The sequence below is a fragment of the Cervus canadensis genome, chromosome 26 (assembly GCF_019320065.1).
Source record: "Cervus canadensis isolate Bull #8, Minnesota chromosome 26, ASM1932006v1, whole genome shotgun sequence".
Classification (NCBI taxonomy): Eukaryota; Metazoa; Chordata; class Mammalia; order Artiodactyla; family Cervidae; genus Cervus; species Cervus canadensis.
In genome coordinates this window covers 41,827,594-41,851,682 of record NC_057411.1, presented here as the reverse complement: position 1 = coordinate 41,851,682, position 24,089 = coordinate 41,827,594, and the positions used below count along the sequence as shown (strand labels likewise).

The 24,089-nt window shown below is 41.8% G+C and overlaps 1 protein-coding gene across 1 annotated transcript in view; it reads left to right on the top strand.

Annotated features, from left to right (window-relative positions):
- The first annotated feature begins 8,981 nt into the window (after nt 1-8,981).
- The window catches only part of CLNK (cytokine dependent hematopoietic cell linker), a 198,570-nt gene continuing 183,462 nt past the window's right edge, over nt 8,982-24,089 (top strand). Inside the window, exon 1 of the mRNA XM_043448457.1 lies at nt 8,982-9,166. Coding sequence (XP_043304392.1) covers nt 9,116-9,166 — 51 coding nt within the window. The 5' untranslated portion in view covers nt 8,982-9,115. The remainder of the gene's footprint in view (nt 9,167-24,089) is intronic.

Genomic DNA, 24,089 nt, shown 5'->3' with positions numbered 1-24,089 from the left:
TTTTCCTCTTGACTTCAATGTTTCCCAGAATCAGAGTCTTTCTTCCAAATCAGAAATGCTGGTGCTAATTAATCCAGGTTTTCACACAGTAACTCCCATACAACTGGTAAAAAATCCAGAGATTTTGATCCATTGCAGGAGACAGTGCTCTCAACCAGGAGTTTATGAAATAAACAACACACCCACCATGATGATGCTAGACAGTCTCTTACGTTCCCAGTATATCTGTATGTGCAAGTTGCAAAGTGCAATCCCAGGCTGACACCACCCTGATGATAGATGCGTGACAGGAAGCTGAACTTGGCAGACACCACCTACTGAAAGGAAGAAACCCAAGACCACATGGGGATATTGCGATGCTCATCCCAGACCCACAAATTGATCACCTAAATTTGTTTTATTCAAAAACTTTCAAGAGAAATATGAGGAGAGTGCAAGAGTAACAGGAAAGTGGTAAAGTTAGGTCAGAACTTGCTCTCTTTTTTTTTTCTCCTCCAACACTTTATCTTGGCCTTAAGAGAAGAAGTAAGTTAAGAATAAAATCTGTTTCTGTATAAAATGGTTATGAGAGAGTTAATTCCTAGGTAGATTGATTCTTAGGAGTCCAAAGCCCTCAGGGAGGAGGAGAAAGAGGTCCAGGGCTCTCGAGGAGGAAAAGGGGACAAACATTTTTCTACATAGCTGTGTCTTAGTCACATGAGACATTTTTTCTTAAACTCTTGAGTTGTTATAACAACAAACTTTCTTTAAGCCTAATGATTACACAATAAACAATTAATTCATCTTTCTCAAGGGTATGTTTTTCCTTAAGCTCTGTACTAAAGATTATATAATAACAATGTGTCTTGCTCAAGGATGTATTTCTTCTTAACAAGAACCTTTTCTAAATCCAACTTGACCACCTGGAAGTTCATGGTTCACATACTGTTAAAGCCTGGCTTGGAGAATTTTGAGCATTACTTTGCTAGTGTGTGAGATGAGTGCAATTGTGCGGTCGTTTCACTAACCAGAAATCAAGTTGCCAACATCTGCTGGATCATCAAAAAAACATGCAAGTTCCAGGAAAACATCTATTTCTGCTTTATTGACTATGCCAAAGCCTGACTGTGTGGATCACAGCGAAAAAGTCTTAAAGAAATGGGAATACCAGATCTCCTGACCTGCCTTCTGAGAAATCTATATGCTGGTCAAGAAGCAACAGTTAGAACTGGACATGGAACAACAGACTGGTTCCAAATTGGGAAGGGAGTACATCAAGGCTATATATTGTCACCCTGCTTATTTAACTTATATGCAGAGTACATTATGCAAAATGCCAGGCTAGATGAAGCACAAGCTGGAATCAAGATTGCCAAGGGAAATATCAAAAACTTCATATGTGTCATATGATATCAACCTTATGGCAGAAAGCGAAGAAAAACTAGAGAGCTTCTTGATGAAAGTGAAAGAGGAGAATGAAAAAGTTGGCCTAAGATCATGGCATCTGGTCCCATCACTTCATGGCATCCAGATGGGGAAACAATGGAAACAGTGACAGGCTTTCTTTGGAGGGACAGGGTGGGGGGGGGGGGGCTCGAAAATTACTGCAAATCGTGACTGCAGCCATGAAATTAAAAGACACTTGGAAGTAAAGTTATGACCAACATAGACAGCATATTAAAAAGCAGAGACATCACTTTGCCAACAAAGGTCCATCTAGTCAAAGCTATGGTTTTTCCAGGAGTCATAGTCATATATGGATGTGAGAGTTGGACTATAAAGAAAGCTGAGCACCAAAGAATTGATGCTTTTGAACTGTGATGTTGGAGAAGACTCTTGAGAGTCCCTTGGACTGCAAGGAGATCCAACCAGTCCATCCTAAAGGAGATCAGTCCTGAATATTCATTGGGAGGACTGATGCTAAAGCTGAAACTCCAAAACTTTGGCCACCTGATGCGAAGAACTGACTCATTTGAAAAGACCCTGATGCTGGGAAAGATTGAAGGCAGGAGGAGAAGGGGATGACAGAGGATGAGATGTTTGGATGGTATCACTGACTCAATGGACATGGGTTTGAGTAAACTCTGGGAGTTGGTGATGGACAGGGAGGCCTGGCGTGCTGCAGTCCATGCGCTTGCAAAGAATGTGACAGGACTGAGCCACTGTGAACTGACCTGAACAAGAATCTTCTGACTAATTGTGTTATCTTATGTTGTGGCAGTGGGTCTGGTAAAACCTTTCTATTGTTAGCTCTAATCTTGTTAATTTAAGGTGTATGTTGTGGGAGTGGGTCTGGTGAAAGTATATAAGGCCTTGATAAGACTTGATAAGTGGAGCACTCTCTGATATCTATGTCAGAAGCTTTCTGGGTCCTTTATCACTGTAATAAAACTTCTGCCACACAAGAACTCAAGCCTCAAGAGTATTCAAGCCTGGGTCCTGATCCCAAAGCTATATCTTCTTCTTCAGAGATCACAAATCCAATACCATTCACCATAAGCTATCAGTTATTTATAAGAAATCAGTTTCTAAAACAAAACTATATATCAAATTTGCTCTGAAGACCAAATTAGCATTAAAATTTAGCATGTTCTTTTTTATGGGTGAGTACTACTCCCTTGTCTATATGTACCACATTGTCTTTATCCATTCATCTGTCTGGCCATTTAGGTTGTTTCCATACCCTGGCTATTGTAAATAGTGCTGCAATGAGTGAAGTCGCTCAGTCGTGTCCGACTCTTTGCGACCCCATGGACTGTAGCCTACCAGGCTCCTCCATCTATGGGATTTTCCAGGCAAGCATACTCGAGTGGGTTGCCATTTCCTTCTCCAGGGGATCTTCCCAACCCAGGGATCGAACCCAGGTCTCCTGCATTGCAGGTAGACGCTTTACCGTCTGAGCCACCAGGGAAGTCCTTAAAGCCTGTCACACAGAGTGAAGTAATTTAGAAAGAGAAAAACTATAAATAATGTATATTAACACACACATGTGGGATCTAGAAGAAAATAGTACTGGTGAACCTATTTCCAGGGCAAGAACAGAGACACAGATGTGGAGAATCAACAAGTGGAGGAGAGTAGGATGAACTGGGAGGTTGGGATTGACATGAATACACTACCATGTATAGAATAAGCTAGTGGGAACCTGCTGTAAATTACAGGGAGCTCAGCTCAGCGCTCTGTGGTGACTTGGTGGGGGTGGGCATAGGGGTGGTATTCTAAGAGGGAGGGGATGCATGTATACATGTAACTGACTCACTTTATTGTACAGTGGAAAGCAAGACAACATTGCAAAGCAATTACACTCCAAAAAAAATAATAAAATTAAATTTAACCATATGTTATGGAATAAAAAAATAAATAAAAATTGCTTTCAAAAAGTAAATAAAAATAAATTAAAACATTACCAATTTGGGGGCTCTAAAATGGTATCTCATTCTGATTTAATTTCCGTTTTCCTAATTATAAGTAGGATTGAGCAAGAAAAACAAAAGAAATCAGTTTCTCTAGAGAAACTGAGTGCTTTTTGAACTCTCTGTATACTATTTTGGCATTTTCTTATGAGTCTATATTTATTCCAAAATAAAATGTTTAAATATAAAATTATTTTTAAAGTATAGATGGAAACTTCAGTTTCTCTTCATAAGCATTAAATTCAGAGAAGTTGAAAAGACATTTTAAAATCTGTCTGAATGGGTTCCACATTGTTGACATATTTTCTTATCTACATGTATTTGTAAGATAATTTTATCATTTCATGCACTGAAAAAAATGCTATGAGGTTAGGAGTGTCCCACTCCCTTTCACAAGCAAGAAACAAGAAAATTGGTTAAATTAGATAACTTGCTGAAATCCATTCAATTAGTGGAGCCAGAAGGGATTTGAGCTAAGCTAGTGTAACTCCAAAGCCTGACAGTCTTGGAGCTCTGCCTCCCAGGGGGGTGGCAAGAGCCAGTAAAGACTTTCTTTCTCTCCATCTCCGAATCCACAGTCTGACTTGAATGTGATCGGACTTTAAAATTCCTGCTTTTTTTGTAGGATTTTGTTTCATTTTTTCTGTAGGTCTTTCTTGTGATCTACCCAAAGACATCATAGCTTGAGTGGACTACCTAGAAAGTAAAGACTGGATAAACTCACAGTGGGCTTTCCTGGTGGCTCAGTAGGTGAAGAATCTGCCTTCAGTGCATTAGACACAGGAGACACGGGTTTGATCCCTGGGTCAGGAGGATCCCCTGGAGGAGGGCATGGCAACCCACTCCAGTATTCTTGCCTGGAGAATCCTGTGGACAGAGGAGGCTGATGGGTTACAATCCATGGGGTTGCAAAGAGTTAGCCATGACTGAAGTGACTGAGCATGCACAAACTCACCCTATCAAGTGTTGACATAGGAATGTCCTACTCAGACTCACAGGCGGCTCTGCACCCATCCTGGATCATCTACGCGCACACATGCGGGGCCACTTATCCACCAGCTAGCATTGCTGGTGGCCCCATCCTGTGCTTTAGTGGCACTGTGAGAGACCCCAGGTGAAACCAAAGACCCAAGGTTAATTAGATGCCAGGTGCAGCACCGCACACAGGATATAAGTAATTTGACCTCGAATCATCCCTCCAGGTAAGCATCACCACCCTCACCTTGCATGTGAGACTCAGAATTGTCAAGTTCTTTGCCCCAAGCCAGCCAGTCTTTCAGGGGTGCATCTGGGTAATTGTGATCTGGCTGTCAAAACCCAAACTCCTCTCGATTTTCCTAACACTCTCAGGGACTATGGACCCAATAAACTCTGGTTGAGGGGAAGAGTGTGGTGGACAAGAGATAAGGATTCATGAAGGAATTAATACAAAAGCAACTGTTATCCAAACAGAAGAAGAGTCATTCTCTAAGTCTGGTTCTCTTTTGTAAATAAATTCATTTGTATCATTTCTTTTTTAGATTCTGCATGTAAGGGATGTCATACGATATTTCACTTTCTCTGTCTGGTTCGCTTTACTCAGTATGACAATTTCTAGATCCATCCATGTTGCTTCAGATGACATTATTTCATCGTTTGTAATGGTTGAGTAATATTCCATGGTGTATATGTACCACAACTTATGGTTACCAGGTGGGAAGGGCAGGGGGAAGGTATAGTTAGGGAGTTGCATGTAGGCACTGCTAGATTTAAAATGGATAACCAACAAGGACCTGCTGTATAGCACGGGGAACTCTGTTCAATGTTATGTTGCAGCCTGGATGGGAGTGGAGTTTGGAGGGTAATGGATATGTGTGTATGTATGACTGAGTCCCTTCATTGTGCACAGGAAGCTATCACAACATTGTTAAGTGGTTATACCCCAATATAAAACAAGAAGCTTAAATTTTAAATTAATTCATTAATTTAAAAAGAATTAAATGACCATGGAATGTAGGATATAGATAACAGGAAAGAGGGAGAGATGGGTTGGAACTTGTGGGTAGCTGGGCTCAGACCCAGAAAGAAATTTCCTTGTCCATCCAGTTATGTCTGTATCACACTTCGTTCTTAGCACTCCAAGCCCCTTTTGATTTTCTAGGTTCCCCCGCTGAGCTCCTCTGTCTCTTCCACCCAGGCATTTAGTCATACAATCCTTTTGACCTTGACTCTTCTTCCTGATGTTAGATTTACTCTTCCTCCCTCCCTTACTCTTCCCTTCCGACTTCCATTCTTTCTTTCTTCCTGCTTCCTTCCCTTCCTCTCCCCCTCTCCTTTTCACTTTTGCTCTAGCAAATCCAACTCATCTTAGAGTTTAGCATCACAGCCTGACTTTAGCATCACTCCTCTTCCCAAGGAAAGTCATTCCTGAATCCAGACTACAGTATATTTGCTTCTAGTGCACCAAAAGGCTTTCTTTGTTTCTGTCTCAGAGGGGCATCACCCTGATCATTATTATGTGTTCAATATGTGTCTCTAATCCATTGCATTTTAAGCTCCATAAGGGTAGGAACAAGATTTTTCTTTTTCACCTCTGTGTCCCATACCTAGCCCGTGATAGCAGGTAGGGGAGGTCAAGAAGTGTTGCTACCTGAATGGATGTCTGATGGGGTCATTGCATTGCATTTATCACAAGTTGTAGTTTTATAGATATTTGTGAAGCCCACTCATTTATTTTCTTTTCCTCTGATCTGAAAGTTCCAGGAGGACAAGATTAGCTTGTCTTTCACCAAACTGTATTTTCAGCACCTAATGGAGTGTTTGGCACATAGTAAATATTCAATAGATAATGAATGGATGGATGAGCTAATGAATGAATAAATGAAATTGCTGAAAAGCTATAAACATCACCTCCAGTATTAGCCATATTTTCACTGTACCAAACTGTTTTCTATTGTTTGATATGAAGCAGGGAGTTTCATAACATCAGACATGGGTTCCCATTGCAGTCCGGCCATTAACTAGATGCAAATATAGGCACTCGATTATTTGTCGATGAATGCCACAATGATCTCCTTTCTGTTTCTACCCCTTGTGTGATCTTCTCCCACACTCCTTTGGATTTGGCCGAGCATTTAGCTTTGGCTAATGAAGCCATAGTAAACAGGATGCAACCAGCATCTCAGAAAAGGCTTGATTACTGAGACTTTCCCTTTCTTGCTGCACTTGGAGCCCAGGGCCCATCAGGGGTGGATGAGTCCTAGCTAGCCTGCTGGATGATGAGAAGCCTTGGAAAGGAGAACTCAGGCACCTGGATGACCTCCTGACAACTGACAGAAACACAAATGGGACAATCCTACATCACCCAACTGCCTGCCAACCCACCAGCAGACACCTCATGGCCAGGTTGTCCTAGCTGTGTCCACCTCCCCAAATCTGTATATTAAAGTCCTAACCTCCAGCATCTCAGAATATAACCTTACCTGGAAAAAGGTCTTTAAAGAAGTGCTGTTGTTCAGTTGCTAAGTCTTATCCAATTCTTTGTGACCCCATGGACTTCAGCACTCCAGTCTTCCCTGTCCTTCATCCTCTCCCAGAGTTTGCTTAAACTCATGTCCACTGAGTCAATAATGCCAGCCAACCATCTCATCCTTTAGTGTCCCCTTCTCCTCTTGCCTTCAATCTTTCCCAGCATCAGGGTCTTTTCCAATAAGTAGGCTCTTAAAATGAGGTCATTAGGACAGGACCTAATTCGACGTGACTGGTGTGCTTAAAATAAAAAGGAAATATGTGGACACGGACCAGGAAGAGTGCTGTATAAATATGATGACCATTATTTATCCTTACCTAGTGTCCCTCAGAAGAAACCAACTCTGCCAACTCCTGGTTCAGACTTCTAGCCTCCAAAACTGGGAGACAACACATTTCCATTGTTTTAGCACCCACTTTGTGGAACTTTGTTATCACAGCCCCAGGAAATCACAGCCCCTGTGTTCACAGGTCCAGGCCAAACTACCGACAAAGTGACCCACACAACAGCAAACTAAATGAACTGGTTATTGCTTTGAGCCCCTGATGCAGCAGAAGCTAATTGATATGGTGGATAGATTATGGAATCTCTCCAGGCTTCAGTTTTCACAGTTACAAAGGGGTTTAAACATATTTTCCTCACCTGATTATCAGGAAGATTTAGTAGGATAATGCCTGCAAATTGCTCAGGACAGTGCCTGGCATATGAGTAACACTTAACCAGTGCTTGGGCTTCCCAGGTGATGCTAGTGGTAATGAATCGGCATGCCAATGCCGAAGATGCAAGAGGCATGGATTCGATCCCTGGGTTGGGAAGGTCGCCTGGATTAAGAAATGGCACCTCGCACCTGTAATCTTGCCTGGAGAATTCCCTGGGCAGAGGAGCCTGGTGGGCTACAATCCATGGGCCCTCAAAGAGTTGGACATGACTGAGCATGATTCATTAATGCTTACCTTAGCATCACCTTTGGAGTGTATGGTAAGTCAAAACCAGAGTTGTGTATCTCTGAAAATATAAACTTCTATACCTTTGAGTATATTTTAAATAACAATGGGATTCAACATCATTTTATATAAAATAGCAATTTATATAAAACTAGAGTACCGAGTGGTGAGCACCAAGAGAACAGCAGGCACTTCACAAGGACTTGCTGTCCGTTTAAATGAACTAGGATTAAGGCAGAACAAAATTAAAATATACTGAGCAACTAATATGTTCCCCAAACTTTTCCCCATGCATTTATTGAACAAATGAGCATCATTCCACTCATTTCTTGGAATATCTCTAAAGTATAAACATTACTATTTCTCAATCATAGACAGGGAAACTGGTTGAGAAATAAACTGCAACTTGTCCAAGATCACATAACTAAATATTTAGTACAGCAAGAAAAAGACCAGACTCCACATTCTCTACATCATCCCTGAAGGATTTGGTCCATATGCCTTGCAGGGGGAAGAGGGGATGTCTCAGGAAGCCATCAGCAACATCATGTCACAGGACAAATCAGTGTTCCTGAGCTGTGTTCTTAGTCGTTCAGTCGTGTCTGACTCTGTGTGACCTCATGGACTGAAGCCAGCCAGGCCCCTCTGTCCCTGGGGATTCTCCAGGCAAGACTATTGGAGTAGGTGGCCATGCCCTCCTCCAGGGCATCTTGCCAATCCAGGGATAAAACCCACATCTCCACATTACAGGCAGATTCTTTTCCATCTGAGCCACCAGCGAAGCCCAAGAATACTGGAGTGGGTAGCCTATCCCTTCTCCAAGGGATCTTCCTGACCCAAGAATCAAACTGGGGTCTCCTGCATTGCAGGCAGATTCTTTACCAGCTGAGCTACTAGGGATGCCCAATCAGTGTTCCATGTGCATATAAACCCATATGCTTCCATGTTACTCAGCAGTGTTTCCAGATGTTCTGGTAATTTCAAAGTGCCACATGAGGACCTCATGTGTCTTTAAGGACACCCTTCGGGTTTGGAGACCTCAGCCTCCTATAGCTTCATTTATTGCACTGAACTTAAGAAGAGGAAGTCCCAGCCCTAGACAGGTCACACCACCCAAGCTCTGCGGCTGCATTTCACAGGAAACCAAACCTAAACGGACCTAGGAGGAGGGTTCTGCTAAAGGACACTGCTGAACATTGAGAATATTGCAACCCCCTGCCTCCTGGATTACCCGCTCCTGGAGTTCTCCGTGATGCCCTCACGGACCCCTCATGCAAGGGACATCTCAGCACAAGGCTTTTGGCACTCCCGACACTGTTCAGGTAACCTTGTAGGCCAGCCTCATCTGAGTGGTCATCTCACTGTCATAGAGGATCATTAAGAGAGAGCTGACAGCAAGAATAAAAGGCTTTTTTTCTAACATGAATGCTGGGCCATCTATAAAGCATCGAAAGGGAGAAAAGAAACCAGCTCCCTTGATCAGTTTTTAAAGATCCCTTTCTTCTGCTGGAAGAAGGAATCGAGATACTGACCCACAAAAATTTAAAGACGAAATGTTTTCAATCTTCTCCTGACTGTTGGCAACTCAGATTTAAGTTCAGGAGGGTCACCAGCTTTCTTGACTGATGTTAATGGCAACAGCCACCTGGAAAGGCAGCCTCCATTCAAAGTAGGCCATTAAAAGTAAAAGTTAACTCCTGGAGCCTCTGTGGGTGGATATTTCTTAAATGTTCTAAATTGAAGTGGTTTTCTTTCTGTGTTGGGCTTGAGGAGTGTGGACTTTGCAATCATGCTCATCCTCTTCCCTCTCCAGGGGTAAGGAGCTCAAGACGGAGGGTGAAGTTGGAGCAAAACGCCCACCCTCGAGGGGTGCCAGGAGGCATCTCTTCTAGATGTCTCTTCTTCTTAGAGATAAGCAAATGATAGAGTTAGAATGAGACAGGAAAGAGAATGTGTCATCAAAGTGTCTATACTTTAAAGGATACTGATGTAGCTGGACTTCATCAGTACTGATTTTACTAGGATGTACCCATGTTACTTGTCTAATTATCTCTCTATTGTGGTGTGTGTGCATGCTAAGTTGTTTCAGTCATGACCGACTCTTTGCAACCCTATGGGCCATAGCCCACTGGGCTCTTCTGTCCATGGGATTCTCCGGGTAAGAATACTGGACTGGGTTTCCATGCCCTCCTCCAGGGGATCTTTCCCACCCAGGCATCAAACCATCATCTCTTACATCTCTCCTGTACTGGCAGGTGGGTTCTTTACCAATGAAGAAAGAGGGGCTGGGAAGCCCCTCTACTATGGCATGGCTTCTCAATGCTATTCCTTTGGATCCCCAAGGACCACCCAGACCACAGGGAACAGTTATGTCAAAAATTAGAAAGTCAGTTGTAGGTTAGAAATAGTTATCTCAAAAACTGAGAAGTCAGTTGTAGGTTAGGCTAACTGGAGGTCAGCAGAGAAAGAACAAATTTCAGAAATTATCCGATAAACTTAAGATAAAATATGCCCTAGAGAAGCAAGAAGGCTAACTGGGGTTTATTTAACTCTTACCAACCAGTCTATGGCAATTCACTCCAGTATTCTTACCTGGAGAATCCCTTGGACAGAGGAGCCTGGTGGGCTACAGTCCATGGGGTCATAAACAGTCAGACACAACTTAGAGACTAAATGAGCCAGTCTATATGCATTAACTTACTTAATCCTTACACCCAAACTTGAGAGTTAGATATTGGTTTGCCTGGTTTACAGATGAAGAACTTGAGTGGCCAAGTTTTTGCACCTGATTCTGGCTGATATGAAAGGTGGCCACTGTTTCTTTGCAGCTTCATAGAGCTCACCTTAAATCCATTCTTGAGTGGTTTTTGACACTAGCCCTCATTTTAATTAATTAATTTATTATTATTATTTTTGTCTCTACTGGGCTTTTGTCGCTGTGCACGGGCTTTCTCTAGTTGCAGCAAGTGTGGCCGCTCTTCACTGCAGTGTGCAGGCTTCTCATCACGGGGGCTCCTCTTCTTGTGGAGGACAACCTCAGTGGGACTGCAGGCTCAGTAGTTGTGGCATACAGGCCTAGATGCTCCATGGCATGCGGAATCTTCCCAGACCAAGGACCAAACTCGTGTCCTTGGCATTGACAGGTAGATTCTTAATCACCTGGGAAGTCCTCAGCCTAACCCTCTTAATGGTGATGTTTCTTTTCTTTTCTCCAAGGAGCTCTTTCAGAGGATTTTATGAACAACTCCATTCTAAAACCAAAGATTATGGTTTTCTATACCACCTGGCCAACCCTGGCTTAATGCCCAGGAACCTGTCCCTAGCTCGCTTTGCCATAAGTCAAGTGCTCTCTTGAAAAGACTGTAGGATTTTATTAAGTTGATCAGGATCCAAATTCCACAGCTTGACCAGAAATGCTACTTTATTCCCTCCAGTCCTACATCTTTATAATGGAGCGAGAGCACATCACTTGTACTGACAATTCTTTTTAGCTTCAATAATATATTCATATTAAATAACATATGAGATATATTTAATATCAGGTTGGCCAAGAAGTTCATTTGAGTGTTTCTGTAAGATGTAACTGAAAAATCCAAACATTTTGTCTAACAATATTTGGTATGTGCTCAATAAATATTTTTTTGTTTTGTTTTTTCTCTCATTGGAAAAGACTCGGATGCTGGAAAAATTGAGGTCAGGAGAAGGAGAAGACCAAGGATAAGATGGTTAGATGGGATCATTGACTCAATGCACATGAGTTTGAGCAAACTCTGGGAGATAGTGAAGGACAGGGAAGCCTGGCATGTTGTAGTTCATGGGGTTGCAAAGAGTCAGACACGACTGAGCAACTAAGCAAGGACAACTAAGTATGTGTTCAATAAATGTTGCTTTTTTCTCCATTACTTTCCTTTCCTCACCCCACATCAGTTCTGGCCTTATGCTTAAAACATGCTTACAACCAGCATGAAATTTATTAATATAGAAAGTTTTATTAATATTTTATTTTAATAATCTCATTAGAGAATAGTAACATACCATAGTTGCATAGCCTCATAGAATCAACAGAGTCCTTGGGCATTTTTTTTTTAATTTAATGATCTTAACAACTTAATGAAGTAGGCAGGGCAACGTTAGACGTTGAAACTGAGGCTCGAAAAGTTGATGAGTATGGACAGTATGGTGATGCGGAAAAGCGGCTTTGAGATCAGTCAAAACTGATATGAATGTGGGGTGTGATTTAAATACGTGTTTGGGGGTAAGTGACTTAATCTCTCTGAGTTTTGGTTAGCTGTTGTTTGGGTTATGTAGTTTGAAACGGTGTGGGTTAGTACACACTAGAGGTTGCTATGAGGATGAAAGTGAATGTATATATTGTGTCTGACACAGAGGAGACATTCAGAAAACAGATAAATAGCAACTGTATAGTGTTGCTGCCACATCACAACAGGTAGCTGAGCTAGTGCTGGAAGTACCATTTTACAAACGCCATCACAAAGAGCAGTTAGGTTCACCCTGGTAGGCAAAAGCCAAGGTCCACCAAGATTTGAGTTCTGGACAGTTGCTCCAAGCTGTGCCTACCCTTCCTAGCATGACACAAATGTTCAAAGGAGTTAAATTATTGAATACAAATAAGTGGTTAAATCTAAGTCAGATTTAATATTTTTAACAGATTAAACAAAACTTTCAGCAATTTGGGGAAGTAACTTACCAATAAGACTGAGAAACATCAGATTATATAAGTTATATAGGAGTGGCTTGATAAAAATGATCATGAAAATCAGAATTATGAGAAACAGTAATCATAGAAATTTTGCTATTTTTGTTACTTCTGTAGACAGAATACTTTGGGAATCATCACCATGTTTGTTCAAAATTAAGGTTAATCGGTTTAATTTTAATCATGTTCTCCAAATACCAATGAACAGAAAAATTGCCATTTGAGTGCCTGCTGTGTGCTGGGCAATGAATACTTACTGTTTTCCACTGTTTTAGTAGATAAACTAGCTCTCACTCTGTAAAAGAGGATACCAAGGTTCAGAGAGGCTCCATACATTGTCCATTTCACAGCAGAAAGAGGAGCCAGGTCTATTGAAATCCCAAGTTCCTGCTTTTTGCACTGCACGCCATCAGGGCACTGCTGAAAGTATTCAGGGTCGCGCTCATAACATCACTTTCCTTCCAACTAACTGGTAGCACTTTAGGACTCCCAGATATACCATTAGCAACAGTAAAAATATGTGTGTGAATTTGTTTTTTTGTACTTCATTGGTGATGCTCACTGAAACATTGCTTCCCAAACATCTAAGCCTGGAAATTAGAATCCCACCAGTTTACATGGCTCTGTGAATAGCTATTTGCCCTTTGAAATAAAATGAGCCAAAATGTCTGGACATAACATGGAAATTCAGTAGCCATGTGTTTGAAGGCATAGCCCTTATTGTGATGTCTTCTCTGTTGAATTTAGCATGAGGTAAAGATGAAGGGTGGCCAGTAGTCAAGCCCAATATCTGAGAGAATTGAGCCTTTGCAGGGCACCCAAGGACCCACACTTCATCAAATCAGCAGATTCAGAAGACTAATTTTATGCAAGGCACTCTGAGTTAACAGGACTTGAGGGCATTGTCTCACTCTGGTATTCTGGCCCATACATTCATTTTCTGTGACTTTGTTAAAGTGCGAAGGGTGTATTCAAGTTGAAAGTTCCCTCCCAGCAGGTAAATCTACACGAGATATCAAATAACTGTCAGGAGCTAGCTTGATGAGCACAGGGTCAGAGCTGTGTCATTACAATAGCTGGATTTGCCCAGCTACTGATGATCTAATGACTTGATAGGCACCTGGGAGCCAGTCTGTGCCCTCCCCCGCCACCCCAGGGCTACTTAGGAATATTCGTAGAACTGGGCAAGTCTAGGAACAAGCTGGGCAAGTCTAGGGATTTGCTGGCCAGCTCCATCTCTCTCTGGTCCCCTCCCAGAGAACACCTTCACACTCTGCCCATCCCAGACTCCTACGTCTGTTCCCAAGTTCTCCCTACTAAGCCACCTCATCCATCTTTTGAGAAATAGATAGGCTAGGTTTGAATTCAAACCTTCCCTTCCTAGCAGGATGATTTTAGACAAGTTATTTAACTTCTCAGAAACTTAGACTACTATTTACAAATTGGAATTGGCAATACCTAACTTCTGAATGTGTGGTGAGAAATGAGATGCAGTATGTAAAATTTATATGTTACGGTGTCTAACGAGTATGAAGTGCAATATAAATGAGAGTGGCTATATTATCATTTTTTGTTTGTTTGTTTGTTTGTTTTTGTTTATCTTCTTTTTTTCATTTATTTTTATTAGTTGGAGGCTAATTACAATATTGTAGTGGGTTTTGTCATACATTGACATGAATCAGCCATGGATTTACATGTATTCCCCATCCCGATCCCCCCTCCCACCTCCCTCTCTACCCAATCCCTCTGAGAGAACAGCATCGAAACATGTATATATTATCATTTTATATTCGGACAAACCATCATTAGAATCTTTGGGAGTTTGGGTCTCTTTCTAAGAATGTTGACCCAAAGAAGTCTTATTATAAGGTCATTTCTACAGAAAAGTAATCTCATCATTTTTGCATTTATTTTAATCAGCCATTTATCAAAGCCTTAGTAGTATCTTCCAACTTCCCAATTGTACTTGCCCCCTGAAAACACAAAGGTTTAATGAAAAAATGGTGCCAATTCCTTTAGAATACTTTCCTTGTCAATTTCATATCCTCAGTATTCCTCATGGTACATAGAAATTGCTCAGTAGTTACCTGTTGAACTAGATTTGCCTAAACAGTTAATAGTTTACAAAATACTTTCACTTCCATGATCTCATTTGGTCTTTAGAATCATCCTCTGAGCAAAGAAGCATGAGGGCTTATATCCCTATTTTTTCAGACGAAAGATATAGAGGCTCAAGTTGTACAATTCACGGTACAATCTGGTGTACCTGGACTTAGAGACTTGCCTTGCCCCTGGCTAGGGAAGTGATCCTAAATAGAAAAGGGGCTAAAGAAAACCTTAATTACATGGAGGAAGTTCAATTTAGGAGTTAAGTTCTAAATGCGCCTGAAGTCACAAATTAAGTGATGGTCTCATCTGAATCCATACTGTGCATGTGTTTGCTAAACAGATTGGGCTCAAGAGGACTCGTGCTGAACACAATGACAGAATGGCTCAATACTAAAAAATCTGGGTCACTCGGATTGTTGCCTTACAATGGCATCTAAATTACACAGGATGTCCTGCATGGGGTTCTGGCATTCAGTAAATAGTATCATCATCATTATCATTATTATTAATTTGTACTCCTCTTGAAAGTGAAAGGGAACATCACTCAGTCCTGTCCAACTCTTTGCAACCCCATAGACGGTAGCCTGCCAGTCTCCTCTGTCCAGGGAATTCTCCAGGCAAGAATACTTGAGTGGGTTGCCATTTCCTTCTCCAGGGGCTCTTCCCCACCCAGGGACTGAAGCCAGGTCTCCCACATTGCAGGTGGATTCTTCACTGCCTGAACCGCCAGGGAATACGGGCTTCTCAGGCCTCTTCATGTATCTTTAGGTTTCCCTCAAACTTCTCAGAAGTCCTTATGGTGAAACAGGTCCTCAGAGATGACTATCATATAGCAGGTGTCTAACAAATGACTGCTTGCAGAATAACAGTGCTTTCACCATTGGACATGAAGCATCCGTGGGAGGTAGGCTGTCCTATATGTTCTGACTGACAGATAAATAGATAGGCCCATCCCTAAATCTCAGTTTATTTTCTTGTATCTTTCTTTTCCCCAAAATTTGCCTTTGGCTCTGCCCTAATGCATTAATCAATCAGTGGAGAATTCATCACAGTTGGGAATATTCTGATTAATCTGGGCCTGGCAGTTGTTTAGTCACTAAGTTGTGTCAGGCTCTTTTGCAACCTCAAAGACTGTATCCCACCAGGCTCCTCTGTCCATGGGATTTTCCATGCCAGAATACTGGAGTGCATTGCCATTTCCTTCTACAGAGGGATCTTCCCAACCCAGGGATGGAATTTGTGTCTCCTGCATTGCAGGTAGATTGTTTATCACTGAGCCACCCAGGAATCCCAGGCCTGGCAGGACCTGCCCCCTGTCCGTGTGCTTCTAGCACCATCTCTGAGTGCCAAGTGAGAGAAGGAGCGGGCTCAACAAGTAATTTTGAAAAAATAAGAAAACACCACTGGGATGACCCAGAGGGATGGGATGGGGAGGGAAGTGGGAGGGGGGTTCAGGGTGGGGAACACATGTAAATCCATGGCTGATTCATGTCAATGTATGGCAAAATACTTTACAATATTGTGAAGTAATTAGCCTCCAACTAATAAACATAACTGGGAAAAAATAAATAAATAAAAAGAAAAAGAAAACACGAAACTAGGCTCCTGATAATCTAATTTTATTTTGCTCTAGTTCCATTTTCTCTGGACAGTAAAATAATGTTAATGAGAAAAGAGCAGAAAGAGGAAGGGAGGAGGGAAAGGAGGAGGAAGTTAGGAAGAAGGAAGGGAGGACAAAGGGGAGAAAGGAATACGTGAAAAGCAAAACGAGTGAATGAGGAGCAGAGAGGACAAAGAAAGAGGTCGTTTACTACAAAGTAAGGGAAAGGGGGACAGGCAAAAATCTTACTGATTTTGTTACTGGAAAAAAAAGGAACTTTTTTTGCAGAAGGGAAAAAGAGATGGCTTTTGAAAACCAAAAGCACTGAGTAATAAATCCCAAAACGATAGACTGCACCCAGTTCATTAAGGGTGTTTTCAAATCACTTAAAATAAAAAACGGATGCACATGAACATGGCCTAAAGATATTTAAGGGAAGTTACTTGTTATCAAGACAGTTGCAAAATCTTTTTTAAAAATATGTCCATACTTAATAGCAGAAAAACTAGGAAAGCAATCTCCCATATTCCTTTAAAAAAAAAAATCTATAATAGCAATACACTTGTCTTCAAATGCCTCCATTCATCGAAAATCCAATAAAATTAAAAGTTAAATTAAATTTAGCTGATTGTCCTGTCCAGGGCATAGAATTAGAAATCCAATCAGCATATATCTTTCTCTAACTATGTGTACCTTTAAAATGTAACTTTCTCATTTGTGATATGAAGATAGAGGAAAATTACATGTGGTCGGGACCAAATAAATGAATATCTACATCTGAGAAATCTTGATTTCAATGTTTGCTCAAAATGTGTGCACCACGCAAACACACACACACACACACACTTCCTGCCCCTCTTCACAAAATACACAAATGTCCACACGTCACACCCTCTTTCAACTCCAAATGACAGCCACCACTTTATGGATATTGGGTGTGATTGTGTAGGGAATCAGATGAAGGCTGCATTTATTTTATATTCATTTCTTTTCTTACTTTAATGAGAAAAAGCATCCACTTTTAATTTAGACCTGCTCCTCTAGCCTTGACCCAGTTTTGGTTGCAGTTCTACACCTTAGCTTTATGACTGATTCTAACATCCTCTTCAGCAATTCTTAGTTTGCTTCTGGTCATTTCCTATATCTATTTAAGTACCTCATCATTATTACAACTATGTTTCTTAAATTTTGCAATAAACAGAGGCTAGTATTTTTATAAGCTTCATCTTTGAGGAATAAGTGAAAAATACTTGAGAGCAAAAAAAAAAAAAGTCCTTACTGCAAAAGCATTGTTTTCCCTTCATGAAATATTAATTTCAGATCAGGTTGAAATGCAGGAGAAATATTTATGATAAAAATGTCTCAGGTTGGTAGCATGGGTGAACTCCCAGTGGAGAACAAGAGTTCTCCTGGATAACAAGGAAATGTGATTTGTTACTTTACATGTTTCCAATTGTTTAAACTGCTTACTATACCATAAGGGTATTAATTATTTGGGGATTAAGATTCTCCCCCAAATTCCATCTATTTACAAAGCAATTCTTTCCTTCCTAACACATCCACTGAGACCCCAGGTGGGTTACAATCTCAGAAGCAGCCTTTCTGGTTTTAATGCCCAAATTTAATGTACATTCTTTGGGAGGTCTTAAGCATGCTCCCAGTCTGTAGAATCTTGTTTCTTTTTTTTTTTAATTTCCATTTATTTTTATTAGTTGGAGGCTAATTACTTTACAATATTGTAGTGGTTTTTGCCATACATTGACATGAATCAGCCATAGATTTACATGTATTCCCAGTTTTTTCCTGAAATATTGATGTGTTTTAACCATCAAATCCATTACCTTTACAAAATACTTTTCAACCTACCAAGTGAGCAAATCTTTGGGATCATCTCCAAAATGGTGGGATTATTGGCCCAAATGAATGACCAGGGTAGGAACCCCTTTACTCTCAGAACCCCAGTCAAGCCATGCACCTCTCTTGACATAGCCCTCTTTATACCTTGAGGGAGGTGAAAGAGACTTATAGGGAGGGTAGGTTAGGATGGAACAGCTATTTCTCAAACTGAGGTTCATTTTGGACTCCCAGGGCACCCCAGAAGCCTAGGGGCCTATAAACCCCAGGGGAACAACATTACTGAAATGAAAGCATAGATGCACTTGGCAAAATAGATTAATGACGAGCATACTCCAGCCCTTTCTCTTAGGCTTTGGAGCCTGGTGTACATTCAGGCAATTCTAGCACTCGGCATGGCATTTTTGATTAACCCTGTATTGGCTTCTACCTCTTAATGCAGTTGGTATTTTCCCCTGTTGGAGAAACAAACAGACATCATGAAAAAGAAAAAAAAAATCCTCTTCCTGTGGATTCCCAGAGGGCCCAGGATCCCTTCCTGCTCAGACCCTTCCCAACCCTGGGACCTTGGAGGCCGGGTGCAGTCTCTTGGTACAGGCAGGATGAGGCAGCATCCCCATGGCAGAACCAGCTCTGGACATGTTAGCACCATTTGTAATAAGCACCCTGCTGTGGCTGACAGATGGCACGGGAGCATCACTTCCCTTTCAGCAAGAGCCACGCTTTGGCTTTATTTCTGTGGCTAACTGGAAAAAGAAACTGAAATCAATGCCTCAGTTCCTATAGAAAATGAATGCACAAAACGTGATAAAAATGTCCCCATTTCTGGGGTCTTGCAGCCTCTCAAGGTGTCCGAATGAAGGCAAGTATCTAATGATGTTATTTTATCTCAGATCACCTCCAGATCCTGGAGATTCCTGGAGAAAGACCTGCAGGCCTGGGGGGTGGCAGTAGGGGATGTGGGAAAAGGTTCCTCAGCCTGGAGACCCTTCCCCACTCCCATTATCATGTCCCAAGTAGTGGTCAGGGTTATTTCTAAGGAACATTATAGGGGTCTTGGGAAGAAGCTCCTGACCTATAGGGAGCTGGTGGATCCCCTCTGGGTATGCCTCCACTGTATCCCACTAGCTCCTTATGTTCCTCTATTATTTATAGGTATACATCTTTAACCTCACTCCCTTACAGTTATTTATGGCACTATGGAGAACAGTATGGTGGTTTCCTAAAAAGTAAAAAGAAAACAACCACATAGCCCAGAAGCAATTTCACTACTGAGCATATACCCTCACAAAACCATAATTCAAAATGACACACGCATGCCAATGTTAACTGCAGCACTAGTCACAGTAGTCAGGACAATGAAGCAACCTGAATGTCCATCAACAGATGAATGAAAAAAGAAGACATGGCATTTATACAAAATGGAATATTACTCAGCCATTAAAAAGGAACAAACCTGGGTCATCGGTAGAGATGTGGATGGACATAGAGACTGCCATATAGAGTGAAGTCAGAAAGAGAAAAACAAATAATGTATATTAATGCACGTATGTGGAACCTAGAAGCATAATACAAATAAGCCTGTTTGCAAGGAAGGGATAGAGACACAGACATAGAAAACAGACGTGGACGCGGGTGGGAGGAAGGAAGGATGAGTTGGGAGATTGGGGTTGACCCAGGCTCACCACAATGGGCAAAGCTGGTACCTAGTGGGACCCTGTTATTATAGCCCAGGAGGCTCAGCTCAGTGCTCTGTGATGACCTAGAGGGGCGGGTGGAAGGGAGGACCAAGAGGGAGGACGTGTATGTACACAGAGCTGATTCACTTCATTGTGCGGCAGAAACCGGCACAATATTGTAAAGTAACTACACCTCAATAAAGCAATAATAAAAAATAAAGTGAAGCACTGTGGAAAAAGCAGACAAATGCTATGAGGGCAGAGCCTTGTTCTGTGGTGTCTAATCCCTAGTATCTCGACCATGTCCAGCACTTAGCAGACCTCAGTAAATGTTTGCTGAATACATGGATAAAATTCTGAGGAGAGCATGGCAACCCACTCCAGTGTTCTTGCCTGGAGAAGCCCCATGGACAGAGGAGCCTGGCGGGCTACAGCCCATGGGGTCGCAAAGAGTCGGACACGACTAAGCGACTAAAGCATATCACAGTCAGGTGGACTTTGATTTTACTTACTCTTTGCCTACAGACAAGATCTGACCAAGAAGCTGCGGCCTGGCGGCCTTTACCACTCTGATGTGTGTCGTAAATGTTGAGATAGAAGTAGATTTCCTTTCAACATTTCACTGAAAATTAACTCAGAAATAACTCTAAACATTTGGAGGGTTTTTGCTGAGTGGTGAGTCCCTGAGTTTCCCTTTAGGGTGAGTTTAGGACTGCTAGGAGGGGACTTCCCTTGTGGCTCAGAGGTAAAGAATCTGCCTACAATGCAGGAGATCCAGGTTTGATCTCTGGGTCAGGGAAGATCCCCTGGAGGAGGGCATGGCAACCCACTCCAGTGTTCTTGCCTGGAGAATCCCATGGGCAGAGGAGCTTGGTGGGCTACAGTCCATGGGGTTGTAAAGAGTTAGGCACGGCTGAAGTGACTGAGCACGCACGCAGGACCGCTAGGAGAATCAAGTGTGGTTATTGTACTTTCTGTAAGAGGGAGAAGTATTAGTGAGTGGTGGGTGCTGAGCAGACGGAAACGAGTGGGCTGAGGTTCTTATATCCACTTCCTCTGCCTCACTGCCCGGTAACATGCCTGGGGCATTTACAAAATACCAATATCTGGACTCCAGTCCGGTAGAGCTGACTCAGAATTTTGGAGGCATCAATATATTGGGTTGGCCAAAAAGTTTGTTCAGGTTTCCATAACATGTTACGGAAAAATCCAAATGAACTTTTTCACCAACCCAAGAAAGAATCCATGCCTCCCTCATCTGGTGGTCATGATATGCAGGTAAGCATTTCTTATTTCTGGAGACTAAAACCCAAAAGTGACACAGGACATTTAATTATAAAAGTTCAAGTTAATGTGAATCACTGTTTCTCCATGTCTTAGCTACCTTCTGTTGCCATGTCTTCCTGACAAGTCTTACTGACAGCTATTATGTTACCCCCATTTTACAGACAGGCAAACTGAGGCTCAGAGCAGGCAGACAAGGTGTCCCAACACCTACCTAAAACATTTGAAGGTCAATGGTTTGTAAAACCATGTTGTAGAGCAGGCTACCTACCACCTGTGAATGTTTGGCTTGGTTTTGTATAAAATAAGGACAATAAGACAGATCATATGAGGTTATTGTGACAGCAGCTAAGAACACACAGTAGACGGTCAATGTTCATTCCATTTTTTTAAAAAATGCATGTTGGGAAAGGATGGGCATGGTCTTTAATAGATGACATTTGTAAAACTGATGGACATGAAATTCTGTCTGACTCACCACATCCCATTCTCACCACATCCTTTACAAAAATGACTCAGATCGGGTAAGACCTCAGCACTCTCAGATGGGGCTTAGACATTCTTTGAGTAGAGCAAGGCACTGTGCGCCTCATGGAGTGCATGCCATCCATTCTGTCTTATGGACAGCATCACTTGACTGACTCATCCTCTGATATGGGTCAGCAAGACCCCAGTTTTGCTTTTGAAATGCCAAATAAGTTGGGCTCCCTTCATAACATTTTAAAATTCTTTTTGTACAATAGATTGCTCACATCTTTTAAAAGCCGCTAGTAAAATCTCTCTTTCAAACTTTTATTAAGATTTTAAAATACAAACCTAATAAGCACTGATGTTAAAGATTGCATAATTTTCAAAGGTTTAGGTACACAGCTAAAGCTAAGAATTCCTTCCCCAGCCACTCCTCTGTCCACCACTGATGCCCTAAGTATTAGCACTTTGTCAAAAGTCTTTCTGCAATTTTGCTCTGCAAGGAGCTCTATTAAAGAAGACAATAAAATGTGAGAAACATAATAACATACTTCTGACTTTTTTAAACCATTCTTTGTCACCAAGTATGGAGGGACTGCAGTTTTTAAATGAATTTTTTAAAGGAATCTTTGAGCTGGAAGAGACCTATTGGGCCCAACCTTTTCATTATTCTGATGAAAAAAAAAAATGAGGTCCATAACATTCCAATGCTTTGTTCAAGGCTACACCATGGATGGTTGGTAAAGAGCTTTCCTGACCACCTCCCCAAGGCCTCTGATCCTAGGTTATAAGCTTTGGAGGAAAATACCCTGTACCTGTGATTCCTTCACACTGTACATAAGCTCGGGCCAAAAGCTAGGCACAGGGGTAGGTAACCCTCCACAAAGATAGTCTTATTTTGACTCATTTCAGCATAACTTAGAACTCCTGGTTAATGCACTCAAAGGAATGAAGTCACTATATTATAAGCAAGATATTCAAAATCATAAATGCTCCCAAAGTGGGAAAGGGGTTACAAATTTGACCTGCATTACTGTAATCAAGTCACTGAATTCCTCTAAATATTAATATCCAAAAATCAATGTCAATAACCATGCTCTGTGCTTAGTCACTCAGTCATGTCTGACTCTTTGTGACCCCATGGACTGTATCCCTCCAGACTCTTCTGTCCATGGGGATTCTCCAGGCAAGAATACTGGAGTGGGTTGCCATGCCCTCCTCCAGGGCATCTTGGCAACCCAGGGATTGAACCCAGGTCTCCCACATTTCAGGTAGATTCTTTACCATCTGAGCCACCAGGGAAGCCTGTGCATAACCATACATATCCAAATATAATATGACCAACATTAAAACAATTTGCAAGCTTTACTTAGTTATGCAAGGGAATGCATGTCCACATTTCCATAATGTTTATAGTTTTTAGGATATTTTCAGAGGCATCAGCTTATTTCACACTTAATACTGGAAAAGGATGACATGGACATTCCCGTTTTATAAAGGAGGAGAGACCAAGTGCTCCTACAAGGTCATGCGCTGGAACTCAGTTTTCAGTCCAGGACTCTTCCAGCAATTTATGTCCATTGTTTGTGTTATATTGATGAAGTCCTCTTCCTCACTGGACAAGACAACTTACAACGAGGCCGTGACGCTCCACACTCATCCAGAGAGAATGGCCAGAGTACCTAATGGCCAACCCCGCTTTCCCTGTGTCCTTTGCTGACCTAGAAGCACAAGGTGAGGGTTTCTGTGGGGTAGAACATAGGGTATCGGGAGAACTGGAGTTTAGTCCTAGTTCTTTGGTAACTTTCCTGAAGTCAGTGGTCCACGATCACACAACTCAAGTCCAAATCCCATCCTTTGTCATGCATGGTCCTTGACAATCAAAACCCAATAGACCTTCCCAGGTTCTTTTCCACATGCTACCAACATCCAAGCTGCTGGCCTCTGTGATCCCATCAAGCCGTGCAAAGTCTCTGTGTCACACTATATATTCTAACATCTTCACATCGTTGCACATGGCACCCGATTTACCCAGAACAACTTCCGTAAATCAAGAAGATGCTGACTTAATCTGCAAGATCCAGATCAAATATGATCTCCTTTATGAAGATCCCCTGGGCTGTCCAAGACAGAGTTGGGATTCATTCTGTTTTATCCACATCTGTTTTTATAAAACACTTTGCTAACAACCATCATAGTGGGAGTGTAGAATCTACCTTATACTGAGTTTTAGGCATGCCTGGAGGGAAGGCACAATATTTGAATAGAGTTAGTTTCCAGTAAATGGCTATTGGTTAGATGAATGAATGAATGGATGGATGGATAGACGAACACATGGGTGGCAGAATGATCTAGGAGTACCTAAAGCTCAGTGGGCAATATGGTTGAATTGCTAGGAAATGGAATGCTTAAGTCCTATAGATCTGGGCTCTTATTGCAGATGGGTGATCTTGGGTGCATAATTTAACCTCCAAGGATCTCATTCTCTTTAAGAATGAAATCCACCCTCTAACCCCCTGCACTAGCTGGGAGCC